The sequence below is a fragment of the Antechinus flavipes genome, chromosome 6 (assembly GCF_016432865.1).
Source record: "Antechinus flavipes isolate AdamAnt ecotype Samford, QLD, Australia chromosome 6, AdamAnt_v2, whole genome shotgun sequence".
Taxonomy (NCBI): Eukaryota; Metazoa; Chordata; class Mammalia; order Dasyuromorphia; family Dasyuridae; genus Antechinus; species Antechinus flavipes.
The window spans coordinates 166,061,416-166,082,916 of NC_067403.1; the positions used below are offsets into that span (position 1 = coordinate 166,061,416).

The window sequence follows — 21,501 nt, forward strand, 5'->3', positions numbered from 1 at the left end:
CTTAAAGTCCTTCAGGCTTACTCAAACTTTGAGATAGATGAAGCCTTACTCAATTTTCACAACTGTCTTGAAAGATCTCACCTTATCTAGTGCAAATACATGTATCTAAAATCCTAGTACATATTAGCTACTACTCAACTTACTTATGCAAGTCACAGAGACCTAGAGAAACTAAAATATAGAAGAGGAATTTAAACATTCTTGGAAGCTCTTCACTTCATCTCTACTACACACAGCTGCTGGAAGTTCATCTTATCTCTACTACACACACACACACACACACACACACACACACACACACACACAGTAGAATTAGAAAAAAAGGGGCAGCTAGGTGGTGCAGTGAAGAAAAATTGGAACACTGATGTACTGTTGGTGGAGTTGTGAACTGATCCAGCTATTCTGGAGAACAATTTGGAACTGTGCCCAAAAGCCTATAAAACTGTGTATAATTTTGACCAAGCAACATCACTACTAGATCCATATCTCAAAGAGATTAAAGAAAAAAGAAAAGATCCTATATACACAAAAATATTTCTAGCAGCTGTGTGTGTGTGTGAGATGACAAAGAATTCAAAATTGAGAGTATATCCATTAATGGGAAAATGACTGAACAAGTTGTGGTGTACAATAGTAATGGAATACTATTATGTCTATAAGAAATGATGAGCAAGATGTTTTCAGAAAGGCCTGGGAAAACTTATAAGTTCTCATGCAAAATATAGTGAGCAGAATCAGGAGAACATTGTATACAGTAGCAGCAATATTGTAACAATGATCAAATATGAAAGACTTAAGACAATTCCAAAGACTACATGATGAAAAATGCTATCCACCTTCAGAGACAGAATTGATAAATGTTGAATGCATATTGAAGTATCTGTTGTTTACTTTATTTTTCTTGATTTTTTTGTCTGTTTTCATTTGTAACATACCTAATATGGAGGTAGATTTTGTATGATTTTGTACATATTATTGATATAGATTGTTGCCTTCTTAAGGAAGGGGAGAGGTTGGAAGTGAAAAATTGGAAATGCAGAAGGAGGGGAAAAATTGGAACAAAAGGTTTGGCAATTGTCAATGCTGTAAAATTACCCATGCATATAACTTGTAAATAAAAAGCTTTAAAAAAAAAAAAAAAGAAAAATTGGGAATGCAAAAAAAGGTTTTTAAAATGAATGGTAAATTTTTTTACATTTGGGGGGAAATAATGAAAAAAAATCTATTTTTTAAAGATATAAAAATAAAATCTATATCTGGTTCAGTTATTGTGAACTTTTTCATTTTTAATACTAGTAATTTGCTTTTCATCTTATTTTATTTTTCATAACTCCTAGCTTTATTCATTAAATCAATTTTTTTTGCTTTCAATTTTACTAATCTCTTCTTTGATTTTCAGAATTTCTAAATTGCTCATCCAGTTTATTGATCTGTTTTTTATGTCTCTTGCTAGTAAAAGTATTTAGAGAACAAAATTTCCTCTAAAGATTGCTTTGTCTGGATTGCCCAGATTTTGGGTATGTTATCTCATTGTTGTTATTATTTTAATGAAATTATTTGTAGTTTCCATGATTTGTTCATTTTTAATGCATTAACTCCTTAGGATTAAGTTGTTTAAGTGAGAGAAGACTCTAATGATAGCAGGAGAATCAAACAAAGTATCATTTTGCATTTGTTTCTAAAAGTGATAGGAGTCACTGCAGTTTATTGAATAAAAGAGTAGATTCTCAGCCTATTAAAAGAAATCATCTAAATGGCTCAATAGAATACAAGTTGGGGGGTGATTTGAGATGCATAGACCATCAAAAGGATTTTGCAATTATCCAGGCATAAAATATTGTGGGTCTGTTCTAGAGTGTTAAAGCAGAAAAGGAGGAACATCTTGAAGAGGTGCTGCAAAGATGAAATGGGCAGGCTTTGGCAACAGGGATACAAGTGTAGGGATTAGAGATAGTGGGGAATACAGGACAACTCATAGATTGTGAACTTGAGGGACTAAGATGATGGTACTGCCCTCTACAGTAATACAGTATGAATGATAATATTGGCAATTATAATAATCTTTCCAGTCCCATTCCTAGCAGAAGAAAATTAGATTAAACCACAGGGAAAGCATTCTTTCTGATCATCAACCATCCTCCAATAATACATTGCACCTTTCTCCAGCACTTACATATTATTGTGCTTTATAGTTATTTATAGTTATCAATCAATTAAAAACATTTTAAACACATTACATGCTAGGCACTGTACATATATGATGAGGGTGATGTAGACACCAGATGATGATAGGCACCAAAAGTTGGAATTCCGTCATGTGAAGAATACACAATGGCCATTATCTTTAACAAAAGGTAGATTTATTTAGAGGAATAGGTTATAGACAAAAATTAAGGGATCCAATAGACACCAGAAATGATAAATATGAAATAGAATTGGAAGAGCAGATGAAAGACTCAGTGGAACTCACAATTGTCCATTAGAAAGAGAGCACCCTATGAGATTGGAGATCTTTAGCTGGCACACTAAATCCTGAAAGGGACTTAGCATCCTGAAAGAGTTAGCCATTAGGAGGAAAATGGGGGTTGAGAAACTGGAGTAGAGAAAATTCCACACAGTATGAGGGAGGGATAAGGAGAAAGACATCAAGAAGCAGAGTTGCCATGGTGGACTGACCCCAAGGAAGGTAGCAGCCATGCGATGGCCCATAAATAGATTTTATAGGGAAAATTTAACCTCAAGGACATAATTGGGATTTTTGACAAGACAACCCCTAAAGAGGGTGAGTCTGAGGGATTTGATATACTAGGATTTCTGACTAGATGATCTCTCTCTCTCTCTCTCTCATATATATATATATCAATATGTGAAATAAATTCAAATCCTTCCTTCCTTCCCTCCTTTCTCCTTCCTCTTTCTTTCTCCCTTTTTCTTTTTCTCTTTCTTTTCCTTCCTTCCTTCCTTCCTTCCTTCTTCCCTCCTCCCTCCCTCCCTCCTTCCCTCCTTTAACGTCCTTATCTAAGGACCCTATTACTTCTACATTTAGGATTTATTGATTCTAGGTTAGAGGTAGATACTGGATCAGTGGTTTCTTTATTATAAAAAATTCCCGGGTAAGGAAAGACTTTCTACCAATTCCGAGTCTCTGCAAAATAGCATTTTAGGACCTGTGTTCCTAAGTATAAAAGTAAAAGTCGTGAGGAAGGAGGATGTGGGCAGTTGGTCACAGCACCCCCTTTTCTCCTCCAAGAGCCACGCCCACGGCTCTTTGTTCAATCCTCCGGCACAGCGGGGGTCCCCGAGGTTGGAGCCCTCGGATGGGACAGTCGGGGGGCAGCCTGGTAGCCAGGGTACGCAATACTTAGCGGCTAGTCCCAGTGGCCCTGAGAAGGTGCTTAGTTGCCCGCACGCCCCAGAAGCCGTCACTGCGGGGCACATGACTGAAAGCTCAGCCTCCCAGGCTCCCTCCCCGCCCGCCTCCGGCCCTCCCCCGCCGCCGCCCTAGCTGCTGCTCGGGGCACAGCCTCCGCTCGCTGCCTGCTACCCTCTCTCTGGTGTCTGCAGCCGGCGGAAGGCGGCCGGGCCAAGCCGGGCCAAGCTGCAGCGCTGGCCTGCTGCCCGCCTCCTGCAAGTTCATTGGGAATGCGGATCATCCCCTTTTTATCAGGGCTTTTTTAGGAAACCGAAACCAAGAACACAGACGTGCTTGGTCCCCGCCACCCTGCAGCTCATCCCCCGGGGCTCCCTGAAACGCCAGCTCAGCTCCGCCAAGCTTAGCCTGCCAGGCCGGACCAGAGAGCGTAGGCGAGGTCATTGCGCGAGGTCAGCGAGGATCGAAGGGGCCGGGCTCCATCCCGCTCCCAGCCATTGGGCTCCGAGGACGCAGCGGTTTGGGCTGCTCGCGGCGGGCAGCTAGCTCCTGGCGCCCCGGCAATGGCCAAGTGCTGCTTCTACGCGGTGGGGACGCTGTCCCTGCTCCTGCTGGTCTGCAGTGTCACGCTGCTCGTGGCCCGTGTGTTCCAGAAGGCTGTGGACCAAGCGATTGAGCAGGTGGGTGAGATGAGATGGGCGCGCTGGGCCGTGAAGTGAAGTGATGGGCTAATCAGAGGGACCCCGAAAGGCGCCCCACAGCCTGTTCCCCTGTAAGGAAGTGAATGTCCCTCCAGTCCCAGGTTCTGGTGCTTCCCACTCCCATGCTCTTTTGTAAGGAGTACGATGTGACTCGATACTGGTACCTCACTCCCTCTTGCTAGTGTTACTGCTGCTGCCGCTTCTGTAGAAGACGGGAGTGTCCCTCGGTCCCCAGATCTTGATCACACACACACACACACACACAAACACACACACACACACACTCACTCCTCTTCCTTCTCTTTCCGAAGCTGCAGTTCCATTATAGGATACGACTCTCTATCCTCGTTCGGGGGAGTCTCTCTGTGGCAAGCAGCTGAAGTATATTGGGGAAGGATGGATTATGAGGGACATCCAAGGGTCGGTCCTCTTCTCTTTTGTCCGCTCTCATCTTGGGGTTAGTCATTAAGTCAGACTCATTGCAGCTAAGGGTAGTAGTAGGGGTAAACAGAAATGTGTGTTTTACACTTTTCCGGAAAGCATCCGTTCATTCTCTCGGGTCTGCGAATCTTCCCCCCTTTCCCCGTCTCTCCTCCTTCCCCCCCTCAACCCCCCCCCCCCACTACAGCACTTCTCTTCTCTCCTACCCTAACGTCAGCTTACATGAAACCAAAAAAACAACAAAAGAACGAAATCAAAACCCAGCACCGTGACTGCGGTTGTTCTGGTGGCTAACAGGCCTTTCAACTTGGGGTGAGGGAAGGGGGGGGAGGTTCAGAACACTAGTTAGTGTATTCTTGTTTTTGTCGGGAGATTGGGGGAAGGGTGAATGGGGTGGAGTGGGAAATGAACAGACCAGCTGAGATTCTGCCCCAATGCAATCCAGTAGAACTGGGACGTGGGGCTGCAAAGCTGACTCCTCCTCTTGGCCAACGGAAAGCGAGGGAGGACTTCTGTCCATTCTTCTTGTCTGTTGACTGCCTGCCTGAGTTAACTGTTCCTATCTTTGGTCAACTTTAGGCTGCTTTGATCCAGTGTTCCTTGTGACTCTTGATCAAAACTCATTTTCCTTCAAGCATAAACTTCTTGATTCAAATGCATGGTCTAGAGTTTGCAAAACCCAGGATTTCACAAGAATATAACTTTAGAACTGGAAAGGTTCTTCCAGTTCATTAAGACCAATCCCTTCATTTTACTTGAGGTGAGTCCCAGAGGGGTTGTGCCTTGTCCAGTGGCTCTATTAAGTAATTAATATGGGATTTGAACTTAATTTTTTCTGACTTCAAGTCTAGCAGTGTGCTGTTGCCAAGGCACTCTGTGAGGTATGTAGCATAAGTATTTCTCATCTCCCCCTCAACCTTAATAGATCAAAAATTATACAAGGAAACTGTCTTTTATCTTGCACAAATCACTTATCCTATCTGAATATCAGTTTATTCATCCTTCATATAAAAGAGCTGATTAGATGACCTCTAAGGTCCCTCTCTGCTCTAAATCAGTGTTTCCATGATTTCTTCAGAGAAGTCATGTTAGCAGATTGTAATCAGGTGTCTAGTCTATGAAGTTTGGGCTTCAAACTTCGGTTTCTAACTTCCTCTTTCCAGCCCTCAAAACCTCCCCAGACTTGTTGTAGCAAATACTTTACTGACACATTGCACATGGGAATTTTTTAGGAGATATTTCTTAAAGAAACTGGAAAATCTTATATTCATTGGGTCCTTTTCTTTATAAGTAGGCTCAAGAGATGTTTGGTTGTTTTTGAGAATTATTCTTGATGGGGCTTTTCTTGAAGAGAAGCCCCAAGAGCATCTGTCCAGTATCTATTATCTGGCAATATTTTTTCTAGCTGGTGATATGCATGAAATATGAGGGAAGTCAGGCTCCAGGATAGGAAGTGATAGGAAGAATGGGCAGAAGTAGCCAGGTTTAAGAGAAGGAACAGAGGAAGTCTAGCAACCGAAACAGTATCAGTGTTGGCAATCTGGAGCAAAGCCTTGATTGTCCATCCTAGTTACATGACTAGTTACTAGTCAGGGGTGGAAATTCTACTAGGTACTTCATAAGGAGTTTTTAAAGGACTTAGTCCAGTTATTGAATTTTTGGTCTCCCATGTTTCAGTTTAATTCAATAAATATTATCATAATATTTTGAATTTTTTAATCTTTCATTTTTTAATTTGACTCAACCACTGTTAAATATCTCCTATTGTAGTTTTTATTTAATATTTTATTTTTCCCAATTACATGTAAAAACAAGTTTAGGATTCATTTTTTCAAATTTTGAGTTTCAAATTCTACCTAATTCATTGAGAAGACAAGGAATTCGACATGGCTTACACATGTTTAGACATGCAAAATATATTTCCATATAAGTCATGCTGTAAAAGTAAACACAGACAAAAAATCCCAAGAAACATAAAGAAAAAGTATCTTCAATTTGCATTGTCTCCATCAGTTCTTTCTCTGGAGATGGACATCACCTTTCATCAAAAGTCCTTTCACAATCTAAACAATTGTGAAATATCCACTGTATTCCTGAGGATAGCTGAGTTATTTACAGAGATCATCATACAATGCTGCTTTTGCTATGTGCAGTGTTCTCCTAATTTTGCTTATTTTACTTTGTATCAGTTGATTTAAATATTTCTAGGCTTTTCTAAACCAGCCTGCTCATTATTCTTACAGCACAAATGATAGAAATCTCAATTTCTAATTCTTTGCCACCACTAAAAGAAATGCCATAAATAGTTTTGTACATATAGGTCCTTTTCCTTTTTTTTCATATCTTTTTGATACAGACCTAGTAGTGATATTGCTTGGTCAAAGACTATGCATAGTTTTATAGCTCTTTAGACGTAATTCCAAATTGTTCTTCAGAATGGTTTAATCAGTATTCAACTTCAACATTGCATTAATGTTTGAATTTTCCCACATCCTTGCCAACATTTGTTATTTTCCTGTTCTGTCATGTTAGTTAATTCAATAGTTGTGGGGTGGAAGCCCAGAGTTGTTTTAATTTGCATTTCTCTAATCAACAGTGATTTAGTACATTTTTTCATATAAGTATAGATAGCTTTGATTATTTTGACTAAAAACTACCTGTTCATATCTATTGACTATCATTTGAGCAATGGCTCTTATTTTGATAATTTTGACTCCATTTTTATTATGAGTAATGAAGTCTTTATCAGAAAAACTTGCTATTAAAAATGTTTTTTTCACAGTCATGATTTCCCTCCATCCTATTTCCCCTCTCTCCTTTCACTCTGCTTATTCTAAGTGTTTTCCTTCTGACTTTTACCTCCCCCAGTCTGCTTTCCTTTTTATCAGCTCCGTCCCCCTTCTCTTATTCCTTTCCTCTCCTACTTTCCTTTGTGATAAGATAAATTTCAACAGCCAATTGAGTGTGTGTTACTCCTTCTTCAAGTCAGTTCCAATGAGAGTAAAGTTCATGCTTGCCCTTCTATCATAGTATTTTAAAAATACAAATCATTTGATTCATAACAATCCTGTGAGATGGGCAAGGCCCAAATAAAGGTATTAGTTTCATTTTGCAGAAAAGGCTTATGGATAAGTATGGTTATTGTGTTTGAATCCTTAGAACTTAGACAGTGCTTGGATTGTAGAAGGCACTTTAAATACTTTCGGTTGCCTAACTGACAAATATCAGAACTAGGATTAAGTGACTCCTATAAGGCCTTAGATGGGGTTCAAAGTTTAAAAAAGCTAATCCCAGTCTTCAGGGAGTTTAGAAACTAGAGTAACATCAGTCCCTCCAGCTCTAATTCAATGCTCATTATTTTTACATATTCATGCCCAGTTCCATGACATTTTATGAAATGTGGACTGTTGTGCTTTGAGGACTGACTGAACTGACAATAATTTACATATTTTCATTGTGCATTTCAATAAGCATATTAAGGCCCTACTATGTTCACAACAGTGTTTTAGGTATTGGGATAGGAAGAAAGGAATCTAACAATCTCTGCCCTCTAGAAGTTTGTGTTCTATCTATTCCAAGTACAGAAATAAATAAGGAATGCTATGGAGTAATTTCATGAGGAGAAAGTATTGACAATTGGGGAATTAGAAAAGGTCTAATTTTGGAAGTGGCCCTCAAGCCCTTCATTAGAGAATTATGGTGGAATTCTTAGAAGTGAAGATGAGGAAAGATTTCATTCCAGATAAGGAGTTTACAACTCTGGTTGTAAATCTGGAAGCTATATGGACATGGAATATTTTGTTTGAAGTACAATTTCTCAAGGTGCATTGTCAAGTACATTGAGAAGTTTGCATTTTCTCCTGGGGCAATAGATTTGTTTTGGGAAAGGCAGTTTGGCAATTAATCTGGAGGATGAATTAGAGAGAGGACAGATTTAGAGTCCAATTAAATTTCATGGATGGGGAGATCACACTGCCTTAAGGGTAGTTGGAGGTGAAGTTGGCTGGAGAAGCTCTCATTATTTTTTTAATAGTGGGATTGGATTGTGAGTGGAGAAAGAGGAGAGAAGAAATAGGAGAAGGAAGAAGAATAGAAGAAGAAAAAGGAGGAGGGGAAGAGAAGGGAAGAAGGAAAAGAAGAGGAGGAGGGGAAAAGGAGGAAAAGGAGAGAGAAGAAGAGGAGGAAGAGAACAAGGGGAAGAGAATGGAGAAAATGAGGAAGAAGGAAGAGGAAGAAAGGGAGAAAGGAAGAGGAGGAGAGGTGTAGGAGGAGGAGAAAAAGAGGGAGGAAGAGGAGGAGGAGGAGGAGAAATAAGGATATTTGGAGAAGTTGCTTTTGAAGAAAGATCATAAAATCTATTTTGGACCCATTGAAGTTAAAATGTTAAAGGACAACTAAGAAGCCTGCCTTTACATCCTTCCTTTTTCTCTACAAATATCCACTTATAATCATAGATCTGAATTTTCAAACTATCCCAAGATCAATTAGGGAATTCCTGACATAATATATCCAGCAAATATTTATCTAACTTCTTCTAAAAGATCCACTATTTCCCAAAATAATTCATTTTACTTTAGGATCAGTCTTATATTTAGCATCTTTTATCAAAGCTGAAATTTCCGTCTCTTTACTTTCAGTCATTGTTCTTAGTTTTGCCTTCTGAGGCCAAGGAGAATAAGCCTTGTCTCATGTTAAAAAAAAAAAAAATCCTTAAACACAGCTATCATAATCTGTCCTACATCTTTTTTTCCAGACAAATCATCCCTGGTCTTCTTAACCCCTAATTATAATAATAGAACCCTTGTTCTATTTCTAGTTTATGAAATCTTGAAGTATACAGTTTTGCAAGCTACAATGTCAAGTGCATTAGGGAATTTGCATTTTCCACCACTGTGATCTGAGTATTCTCTAGTTTGTCAATGTCTTGCTTAAAATTTGGAACTCAGAACTGCACAAAGTACATCTTAAGTAGTCTGATCCAGGCAGAGAGCCAAACACAATTGTCTCCCATTTTCTGGGTACCACATTCCCTTATACAGTTTAAGGTCACTTGGGATTTTTCTGGTTGCTGTGTCATTTCTTTTGTCTCACATTGAGCTTTGGCCCTCTGAAACTACTAGATCTTTTTTATAATAATTGTTGATGGGAACTCAAGCCAGCTTGTCCTCTCCTTAAGACTGAAATCCCTTAATTCACTCTGAGAACCATTTCCCCAAATCTCTCCTTATTTTGTTTCTTTAGCTCTCCTCTGACTTTGTCCTTTTCCATGAAGTATCTCTTCAATCTCTTCCTGATTTTATCCTTCAAACACCTCCCTGCCCCCAGTTTTATCCCTCAAGCATCTCCCTAACTCCTGGATTCCTTCAACATCCCTTATCTTCAGCTCTCTCCTGGTTTCTCCCCCTTCCTTCTGTCCCTAAAAATTGCTTCTTCCCAAAATATGTCACAAAATCATATTTGGATTTTGTTTATGACCTTTACTCATTGGTAAAGGTGCCTTTAGGCAGGGAGAATGCCTCATTGTGATTTTTCACAATCTTTTCACCTCATCGTTGTTCTCCCAAAACTTTGTCATGTGGCCACATTATTGTTATAAAAGCACACTTTCCCAATCTTTGTAAAGTGCTTAGTTCAGTGACTGGCACGTAATAAACATTATATAAATGCTTATTCCCTTTTCCTTATTTCTGTGATATACTTATGAAATTTGGTCCTTTTTAATCCAAGAATAAGACTTGTACTGCTATTTAAATTTTTTTTTATCTTTTTACCTTTGATGATCTTACTATCTGCTGAAATCTTTTCGAATCTTGATGCTGTCATCCAACGTGTTAACCATTTATTTGGAGAAAGAGAGGAAGAGAAATAGGAGGAAGAAGGAGGAATAGAAAGAGAAAAAGGAGGAAAGGAAAAGGAGGAGGGGAAGAGAATGAGAAAAAGGAAGAAGAAAAGGAGAGGAAGAGGAGGAGGAAGGGAAGAAAAAGAGGAGAGAATAAGAGGTGGTGAAGAGAAGGAGGAGGAATATTTGCTCATTTGGCAAGCATCCCATGTATGCTTTTTTCAAATTCTTGATTAAAAAAAATCTTGAGGGGCAGTTAGGTGACACAATAGGTAGAATACCAGCCCTGAAATCAGGAGGATCTGAGTTCAAATGTGACCTCAAACACTTAATACTTCCTGGCTGTGTGACTCTGGGTAAGTCACTTAACCCCAATTGCCTCAGCAAAAAAAAAAAAATCTTGAACCTGAACAGATATAAAGAATATTCCATTTGGATCCATTTTACTATTGAGAAACAGGACTAAGAATGGCTTTCATGTAGCCTAGTGGATAAAATATTAAGAATCAGTATCCTTTTTTTCTCATTCTTGGCCACACATAATGACTTCTCAAGATGTTGGGCAATGCTCTGAATTGCTTTATGTCTCAATTTTCTCATTTACTAAATGGGTGCAATATCATCTCTCCATCTACATCCATCTCATGGGAATAACCTAAATATCAGTGAGGCCATTTTGGTGAAATGATTCAAGGATCATATGCATTTTTATTTCCCCATTTTTTTTTCTACAGTCAAGTTAGCTTTCTATCATTTTCTGGTAATTTTATACCTAAATGAAAGAAAGTAGTACCAGGTAACCCAGCAACAATCAATGCTCAAGCTGTAGGGGTAGATGAAAAAGGCGGCTCCTATAGATGGTAGAAGCACTGCAGCTGGACCAATGAATAACTTCTCACTGGCCAGCTTCCAGAACAGTAAAAGGTCAGGCCCTTTTTCTAGGGTTGGTAAAGCTAAGAGTGGAAAAGTTCTAAATTTCTGGGGCTAAAAACCCCAAGCATCAACAAGCAACTACACAGCATGGTGAGTACAGTTTTGGGCCTAGAATCAGGAAAAATTGAGTTCATATCTAGCCTCAGACATTTATGACTGGGCGAGTCATTTTAACCTCTGCCTGTTTCAGTGTTCATGGCTACAAAATGGGGAGAATAATAGTGCTTACTTTCCCATTGCTGGAAATATCAAATATGATAAAAGGACTTTGCAAATTTTAAAACTAGCTACTATTATTGGTATTAAATGTTTAGGAGAAAGAGAAAAAAAATCACTTTAATACAAAATAGACATTTCCTACATAATAAATAATTTAAGTCTAGGATATCCTTATTTGCATGATAAGAGTGAAGCAAGACAATTAACTTGCATTTAAGGCACAGTCTGCCTTCATACATTACTCCCTAGATACTCATCTTTTTAATATCTCCAAAACCTTGTGGATTTGTAGGACTGATCAAATTGAAACTGATTATTCTGGCTCTACACAGCACTCTTACAAAGACTGATATTTTATTAAGGAATAAAAATCTCACAACCAAGTGCAGAAAAGCAGAAATATTAAATAAAAATATAAATGGATTCTTTTCAGATCATAAAGCAATAAAAATTATAATCAGTAAAAGGCCTTGGAAACATAAATTAAAAATTAATTGGAAACTAACCTTAATCTAAAAATAAGTGGGTTAAAAAATAAATCAGAGAAACAATAAATAATTTCATTAAAGAAAATGATGACAAGAAAACATACCAAATTTTATGGGACACAGCCAAATTAGAACTTAGGGGAAAATTTAAAGTTCTTACTGAGTTTACTCTAAACTTGTATCAATAAAATAGATAAAAGTAATTGATCAATGATTTGGATATACCACTAAAAAATGAGCAAAAAGATAAATTAAAAGTCATCCGTTAAACATCAAATTTGAAATTCTGAAAACTAAGAGAGATTAATAAAACTGAAAGTAAGAAAACCAATGAATTAGTAAATACAGATAGGAACCGGTCTTATGGGGGAAAAAAAAACTGATAAAATGGATAAATCATTGGTCAATATAATTTACAAAAGAAAGAAGAAAAGCAAATTGTTGTTTTTGTTGAGTTATTTCAGTTGTGTCTAATTCTTCCTGACCTCATTTTGAGTTTTTTTGCAAAAATACTAGCGTCATTTGCTACTTCCTTCTCCAGTTCATTTTACAGATGAGGGAACTGAGATAAACAGGATAAAATGACTTGTTCAGGGTCACACAGCTAGTAAATATCTGAGGCCAGATTTGAACTTGGGAAGATTCCCCACTCTAGGCCTGATGTTTTATTCACTGTCTCACGTAGTTATTCTCTATCAAAAATTGAAAAGCAATGAAGATGAAATTAAAACAATTGTTAGGGATTGTTTTGCCCAATTAATGCCAATAAATCTAAGAAACTAAGTGAAATATTTACAAATGTATAAATTGTTCAACTTAGTAGAAAAGGAAATAGGATACTTAAATAAACCTTAGAAAAAGAAACTGAACAAGCCATAAATAAGATGCCTAAGAAAATATCTCCAAGACCATTATATTCATAAGTGAATTCTACTAACCATTTAAAGAACAAACAATTTCAAAATAGGCAAAGAAGGAGTTTTATAAATATCTTTTATGACACAAATATTATTTTTACACCTAAACCAGGGAGAGCAAAAGCAGAGAAAAAAATTATAGACTAATTTCCTTAATGAATATGGATGCAAGAAATTAAATACTAGCAAGGAAATTATAGCAATGTATCACAAAGATATGGTACTATGACCATATGGAATTTATATCAGGAATTGCAGGACTGATTCAGTATTATGAAAACATCAATAACAAAGCCAACAGAAGTCACAGTTTTCTCAATAGATGCAGAAAAAGCTTTTGATGAAGTACAATACTCATTCCTATTAAAAACACACAAAAAAAGAATTAACTCCTAAGACGATAAGTAGTATCTCTCTAAAACTATCAGCAAGCATTATCTGTAATGGGGACAAGCTAGAAATCTTTCCAATAAGATCATTGTTAAAGCGAAGGATGCCTATTATCACCATTATTATTAAATATTGTATTGGAAATGATAGCTATAGCAATAAGACATGAAAAATAAATTGAATGAGACAATGAGGAAATTGACATAAAACTATCATTCTTTGCAAACAACGTGATGGTATATTTAGAGAAACAACTAGAAAACTAGTTGAAATAGTAAACAACTTCAGCAAAGTTTCAGGATAGAAAATAAACCCACATAAGTCATCAATATTTCTATATATTATTAAAACTTCAACAGCAAGAGATAGAAAGAGAAATTCCATTTAAAGTAACTGCAGTGAGTATAAAGTACTTGGGAGTCTACTAGCCAAGACAAATCCAGGAACCATATGAACACAATTATAAAATGCTTTTTATATAAATAAAGTCAGATCTAAAAAAATTGGAAGAATATTAATTGTTCATGTATAGGCTGAGTCAATATAATAAAAATTATAATCTTACTTAAATTAATTTACTTATTCAATGCCATACTAATCAAATTGCCACAAAAAAATTATTCCATGTGTCATTATTGCCTTTTGTTTATTCCTAATAGAGTATAAGTTGAGGGCAAGATACTGTTTTCTTTTTATCTTTGTATTTCAATTGCTTTAATAAGTTGAGGGCAAGATACTGTTTTCTTTTTATCTTTGTATTTCAACTGCTTTATATAATATCTATCATCTAGAAAGGAGATAATAAAAACATGTAGAATAAATAAATGAATATATTCTTCTAAATTCTAGGAGATATTTGAATTTTCTGTTATGGATATTTTTAATTCACTCATATTATTTTCTCTTCAGTCTTAACTTCTGACTACAATTCTCATCTCCATCCAAACTACTTTCTCTTGATTAATAGGACAGAATTAAGTCTAAGGACAGGAGACAGGAGGGCAAAGATGAGAACTCTTATGCACACTCATCTATAAATTCCAAGATTTTAGATAAATTAAGACTGGAAAACTGCACTCTACCAATCTCATTTTTCCTCTTGCTTTTGCAGATGTTTGTTGTCTCCTTTTATAAAAAACAAAGTCCCTTTTGAAAAACTCCAATTTTATCTCTACTAAACTTAGGAGAAGTAGCTGTCTATCCAGAGTCCAGGAAAAGCCAGTCAATCTGAGATAGAGACAGTGCTGAAAGATTCAGGAGACTTAGAGGTCAGGATAGGGATCTGGGGTTTTTTCCTTTATTGGGTAATCTTTTGCATGGGATGTTTATTCTGACTTCCCAGCAGTGTAACATTGTGGAATTAGCATTGTAACAGCAGGAAAAGACAGGTTCTAGTCTCAGTAAGTCATTAACTAGTTATATGACCTTGGTTGGGGATTTTATTTCTCCAGTCCTAAATTTTATTATTTGTAAAATGGGGACCTTTTGTACCAGCTGCTTCATGGGATTGTTATGAAGAAAATGCTTTTTAAACCTTAAAATGTTGCATAAATGTGAATTGCCTAAAATATGAATGTTCCCTCCAGTTCTACAATTCTATAATATATAATATAAGGAGAATATTTTTATTATATTGATTCATCTTACCCATGAATAATGACTATTCTTCATTTATTTAGGCCTGCATTTATGGAATTTTCTGAGGGAAAAAAAGAGTTAATTAAGGTTTCACAGTGGATAGAATGCCAGGCCTAGAAGAAAAACTGAATTCAAATGCAGCCTCAGACCTTTACTAGCTATGTGACCCTGGGTATGTCACTTAATTGCATCTCAATTTCCTCATCTGTAAAGTGAGAGTAATAACAGCACCTACTTTATAGAATTATTATGAGGACCAAATGAAATTGTATTTATAAAGTGTCTATAATGGAACTATATAAATGCTAATTCCCTACACCCTTAATTATATTGATATGGTTCTTATGCATATCTGTGATAACTTGTGATAGATAGATTTCCCCAAATTTTATACATTCTATCATTCTTTTAAATGAAATTTCTCCATTTCTTCCTGTTAGGTTTTATTGATATTATAAAGAAATGTTGATGATTTGGGTGTCTTTATTTTATATCTTGCAACTTTGCTGAAGTTATTATTTTCATCTTTTAAGCTGATTTTAGAGTTCTTTAAGTTCTTCTACAGCACAAGATAGTTTTACTTTTTCTTTACCTAGGCTTATTTCTTTCATTTCTTTTTAAAATCTTATTTGCTCGAACATTTCTAGTATCATACCAAATGAAAGTGATGACAAAAGTTATACTTTCTTTACCCCTAATTTTATTGTAAAGGATTCTAGTTTATTCCCATTATATGTAATACTAGCTTTTAGTTTTAAGTATATACTATTTATCATTTTAATGAAAGGTTGATTATTTTCTAGTTTTTTAATAGACAGGGATATTGTGGTTTATAAAAAGAATTATCTGTATCTACTGATATTTTTTAAAAGATAATATGCTTAAGTGAATTTTTAATTGCTTGAACAACCCAACCAGGAGAGTATTAATTAATGGGCACATTAATCTAAAAGAAGAACTTCTGTGGCATGTTGTCAGTTTGTTCTAGGACTTTTTTTCTCAACAATTTTATCTATGATTTAGATGAAGATCAAATTTACAAATGGAGGATATGAATGAATGAATGAATAGAAGAGATAGCTAATATCATATAGGTTCAGATAGGAACTAGCTCCTGAATTCAATGAACCACCCATTGAATGTGGTGTCTGTGAAAGGAAAAAATTCCAACTATAATTTCTAATTATAAATTAAAATATAATTATATTTATGGAATGTAATCATAATTGTATTATAACTTACATTTAAAATTATACATTAAAATACACAAAATTATTGTTTTAAGATATTGACTATGAAATAATTTTTCTTTTTCTTTCCATTAAATTAATTGTACTTTATTAAAAACATAACAGGCATTTGATTTATGCTTCAAGGTATCTCATATACCTCAGAATATTAAACTTAAATTTTTAAATCTTGACATACTTGCTAAGCAACTTAGGATTTCTTCAAAAGTAGGAGAGCAGAGCTGGTAAAAATCAAAGAAAGAAGGATAAGTTCAGACACCAGTGAAGAAAAGAGGGGGTATTTTTTCTTTTTTTTTTTCATCAACAAAGAAAACATCATGGTAGCCAGAGGAGAGCCCTATGGCAGTAGACTATGGATGTCCCAGAGATCATCAATCCCTGACTACTCCAGATGATTAATTCAATTTCCTTGAAAGATTGTACACTTGCTGCTTCTTCTAAGTCAAGCAAGCAGAAGCTCAACAAAATAAATGATTTTCACTGAAAGCTGGCTGAACTTGTCTTAAAGTTCTGCTAAACACGGAAACAAAATTACTTCCTCAGTTAATCTCTCTCACCTTCCATTCTCCATATCAGAACATACTTTCCTTAGTCTCTTTTAATGGAATCTTTCATTTCAATTCAACAAGAATTTGTTCAGCACCTACTGTGTGTTGAGTACTGTATTAAATGATGAAGAAATTTCAAAGACAAAAATGAAAATAATCCCTTTATTTAAAACTCTTAGTTTTGATTGGGGCCACGTTTGGGAGATAGGAAGGTAGAGAGGTAGAGGGGAGTGACTGTGTACTCAGTTAAGTAAGAATAATGTATGAAAAGTCAAGAGCGAATTAATAACTGCAGGAATTAGGAAAGGTGGCATTTCAACAGAACCTTGACTGTGAGAAGAAGGGATTTCTAGATGTAGAGATGGAGGGAAAAGGCTTTTTTCTTTAGGTATTATGTATGGTTTGATTGAAGATACAAAGACAAATCATGGCATGTTATATCTAGAGAAACACGTATTGAAGCCAGATTATGAAGGACTTTATAAATACCAAACAGAGGAGTTGGTATTTTATCTTGCCAGAAAAAGAAGGCATTGATTCTTAAGAAGTGGAATGGATATGGAAATGTTTTGTAGGACCGCACATGTATGATCTATATCAAATTTCTTACCTTCTCAAGGAAGGAGGAATAAAAGGAGAGAGGAAGAATTTGGAATTCTATTTTTAAAAAATAATGTCAAATTTTGGTTATATGTAGCTGAGAAAAATAAAAATAAAATGTAAGAATTCTTTGATTAGCTGTGTAAAAAAAGAGGAGTTAAATGGTTTAATAGTTGGAGTCATAGAATTTTGGAGCTGAAAAATATCTTAGAAATTAATCTAGTGCCTTAATTAATCTCATCCATTGTAGTCATCAGAGTCTAAGACATTGTCTTATTACAGATGTATTTATAATGGGCCCATCATTTGTCTGTTTGAATTAGTAAGGTGCTGCGAGCAAAAGCAATAGTTATATTTTAATTATATTTTTTGTTTTTACATCAACTTCATTTCCAAGGCTTACTTCCCCAGGGAATATATTTGCCCTCTCCTTATAAGAAAAAAATAACAAAGAGAAGAGAAATAAGTTTGGCAAAACAAACCAACACATCAATTAAGGTTATATGCAGTGTTCCAAACCATTATTCCCAGATCTTCAGGTACATTTGATCCCCTTTTTTGTTAGTGCCAAGCTTGATCATTATAATTATAGGGTTCAGTTTGAGTTTTTGTTGTCATTATTTTCATTTCCATTTTTGTAGCTATTGTATATATTGCTTTTCTGTTTCTGCTGTGAATTAGATTATGTAAATCTTTCCATGTTTCTCCTATATGTATTGGTTATTTCTTATGGCACAGTAATATTTTATTCCATTTGTGCATGATAGTTTATTAAGCCATTCCTAATCAATGGGCATTTACTTTACTTTATTCTTGGAAAAATAGCAGTACAGCTCTGAAAATCATACAGCCAAATTCACAGAGTTAGACAACTTTTGTGTAAAGCTGTTTATGAACTTAAATAATGTTCTTTTTGAAAGATATAAATGATATATATGCTCCATTCCATTTCTATGAGTTCAATACTTTCTAGCCTTTTGGAATTTTTTCCTTTCTCATCAATATGTCATGGTTTCTCCAGCTTCTTTTCAAGTTCCTTCTTAAATTCTCTTCTACAAGGAGCTTTTCCTGATCTCCCTTTAGGACTAGTGTCTTCCTCTTTTGACTATCTCCAACTTATATGTACAACTTGTTTGCATGTAGTTATTTGCATTTGCCTGCCCCATGAAATTGTGAGCATTTTCAAAGCAAGGACAGTATGGTTTTTGTTTGTTTGTTTTGGCCTTTTGTGGTATCTCCAGTGCTTAACACAGTATCTGGCATAAAGTATGTATTTAATAAATACTTAATGACTGATAGACTGTAAATATAATGGCATTTTAAAATGAATTGGTATCTTATTGACCACAGCAACTGCACACATTTGAAAAACATAAAATTTAATTGAGCAATATGTTGTTGTTGAATTGTTTCAGTCCTGTTTGATTCTTTCTGATCCCATTTGGGATTTCTTGGCAAAGATAGTAGATTAGTTTTCCATTTTTTTTTTCTCCAAATCATTTTACAGATGAGGAAAACTGAGGCAAACAAGGTTAAGTGATTTGCCCAGGATCACCCAGCTAGTAAGTGTCTGAGGCCAGATTTGAATTCATGAAGATGAATTAAAGGTTGAAAATCCTTAGATTTTTTTGGACTGCTGAAAAATAAAAATAAATTTGTTAAGATTTATATAACAAACTCCCCTGTCAATGATAGTCAAGTTATCCTCTTTGCACTCTGATATCACAATCCTCATTGTACTTTAAGAGGAAATAGAAAAGGTTCCTCATGCCTGGAACACTTTCCTTCATCATTTTCACCTTCACGGTTTCCTTCAAGTCTGAGCTAAAGTCTTCAAGGAGCCTTTCCCAGGCATGCTAATCTTAATGCCTTCCCTCCAAGATTTTTACTTCCAATTTATCCCATACATCTTGTTTGCATGCTATTTCACCCATGTAAGCTCCTTGAAGTCAGGGACTGTCTTTTACCTCTTTTTCAATTCCAAGTCCTTGGTTGACTTGGACAACCCCTTGGTTGGTTGACCAAAATGACATCATTGTTAGAATCAAGTTACAGTGTGTCCAATTATAGCTGATCAGATCAATATGAGCTCTGCCACAGATTGGATACAAACAATCCCTATGAACATTTGGAGTAGCTACTCTAACTTTTCACATCTCACATTTCTTCTGAGATAATTCAGTACTTTTTTGCTCATAGAGCACCACATGGGCACGCCATGCTGGTAATCCTGTGCCAATGTCTCCTAAACTATGCAATCAATTCCAGAGTTCTTAAGAGAGACCTTGAGAGTGTCCTTTTTTTTTTTTTGACTCCACCTTGTAAAGGCTTAAAAAAATATCCCCAGTCCTAGGACAGTGACTGGCACATAACAAATGCTTGTTGACTGACGGATTTAGGAGTGGGTCTAACACTGGTTCTTTGTCACTTCAGGATCAATGTTGGGATGAAATGAGGCACTTGTGCACTGATGGACATTTTTTTGGATTTTCTTTTAAAGGGAGTTTTCTTAGCATTAACATAGCAAGAATATTCTGTAAGGATATAGTGATATTTAGTTTCTCTGATATGGCCCTCTCTGCTCTTGCTGTGGAAATATTTTGGGTCAGTGTGGCAAGGTATGGTGATTCACATAATCTTTGGATATCTACTATGTCTGAAGGGCATTAACAAACCCAAAGTAGGAGGGGTCATTTATGCCCTTGATGATACTTACAACTAGGAAGCCACATCAGCTCAGCCAAAGATTGGAAACTCGATCTAAGGGGACATAGATTAAGCCTTACCCAGTCCTGAACCAATCAAGTCTTGTTTTTGTTGCCTTCTGGGAAAAATTTAAGCCAACCTAAAGGCAGTTAGATGGAGAACTGGATAGAGAATACTGTGCTGGAGTTAGGAAGATTCATCTTTTTAAGTTCAAATGTGGTCTCATATACTTACTAGTTGTGTAAGCCTCAGCAAGTCACTTCACCCTGTTTGCATCGATTCTTCTGTAAAATGAGCTGGAGAAGGAAATGGTAAACCACTCTCCTGTCTTTGCCAAGAAAACTCCAAATAGAGTTATATAGAGTCAGACACAATTAAAATGACTCAACAACGACAACTTAATCCATGTTGAGGGTAGGGATGGAGGAAGGGGAGAATTCTAATAAATTCTAGTCCTGTCACAAATAGAGTAGCTGAATTAGATTGAGCAATACTTTTTGTGGCCCTCACGCTCCTCCCAGTAACCAAGGATCATCTTTCAAAGTTTGAATTTCTTTTATTAATGCTATCTGACTTTGAGTCACAGAATACCAGAGTCTCTAAGCAATTAAATATGCTGGTCATCCAAAGAACAATGAAATGTTTCAAGGTGGGCATGAGTAGGCTGGAACATATTAATAGGAAAGATTTGCATAGGAAAAGTGAAGCAAGGGGAATCTTCAGGAAACAGAATAACATAATAGAGAGCTGTTGCCTGAGGCAGGAAGAAAGCAACACAGTCCTATTCCTGACAGATACTGGTTGTGTAATCCAGTTATTACACTGGCAAGTTATTGAGCTTCTCAGGGCCTCCATCCAACTTGCCCTTGAAGACTAGAAATTGCAAAGCAGCAGGTACTATTCTACCTTTCATTTGGGACTTCCAACAATAAGATCACAGTATTCTCTCTCTCTCTCTCCCTCCCTCCCTCCCTCCATTTCTCTCTCTCTCTCTCTCTCTCTCTCTCTCTCTCTCTCTCTCTCTCTCTCTCTCTCTCTCTCTTTCTCTCTCTCTCTCTCTCTCTCTCTCTCTCTCTCTCTCTCTCTCTCTCTCTCTCTCTTTCTGTGTGTCTCTCTTCCCCTCCCACTTCTATTTTTCTGTCTCTATCTTCCTGTCTCTCTTTCTCTTTTTCTCTCTCCCTGTCTGTCTGTCTCCTCTGTCTCCCTGTATCTTACCTATCTCTCTCTCTGTCTGTCTGTCTGTCTGTATTTGTATGTCTCTCTGTCTCTGTTTCTGTCTCTGTTTCTCCCACCTTATACCTGAACAAGAAAAGAGGTATGGTGAGAGAGGGAGAAGAGATGGACAAGCCATGTGTGTCATCAGCATCCATTTAATATCAAAAAAAGATAGAAAAAGGTTTCTTTGTATTGGGATGGACCCCTTTTGAAAGATTTATAGTTATAGGAAGACATGGAAAGGCT

The 21,501-nt window shown here is 36.3% G+C and overlaps 1 protein-coding gene across 1 annotated transcript in view; it reads left to right on the top strand.

Moving 5' to 3' along the window:
• The first annotated feature begins 3,507 nt into the window (after positions 1-3,507).
• SCARB2 (scavenger receptor class B member 2) overlaps positions 3,508-21,501 on the top strand; it is a 77,760-nt gene continuing 59,766 nt past the window's right edge. The window contains exon 1 of the mRNA XM_051964392.1: positions 3,508-4,050. Within this exon, the coding sequence (XP_051820352.1) occupies positions 3,934-4,050 (117 nt within the window). The 5' untranslated portion in view covers positions 3,508-3,933. The remainder of the gene's footprint in view (positions 4,051-21,501) is intronic.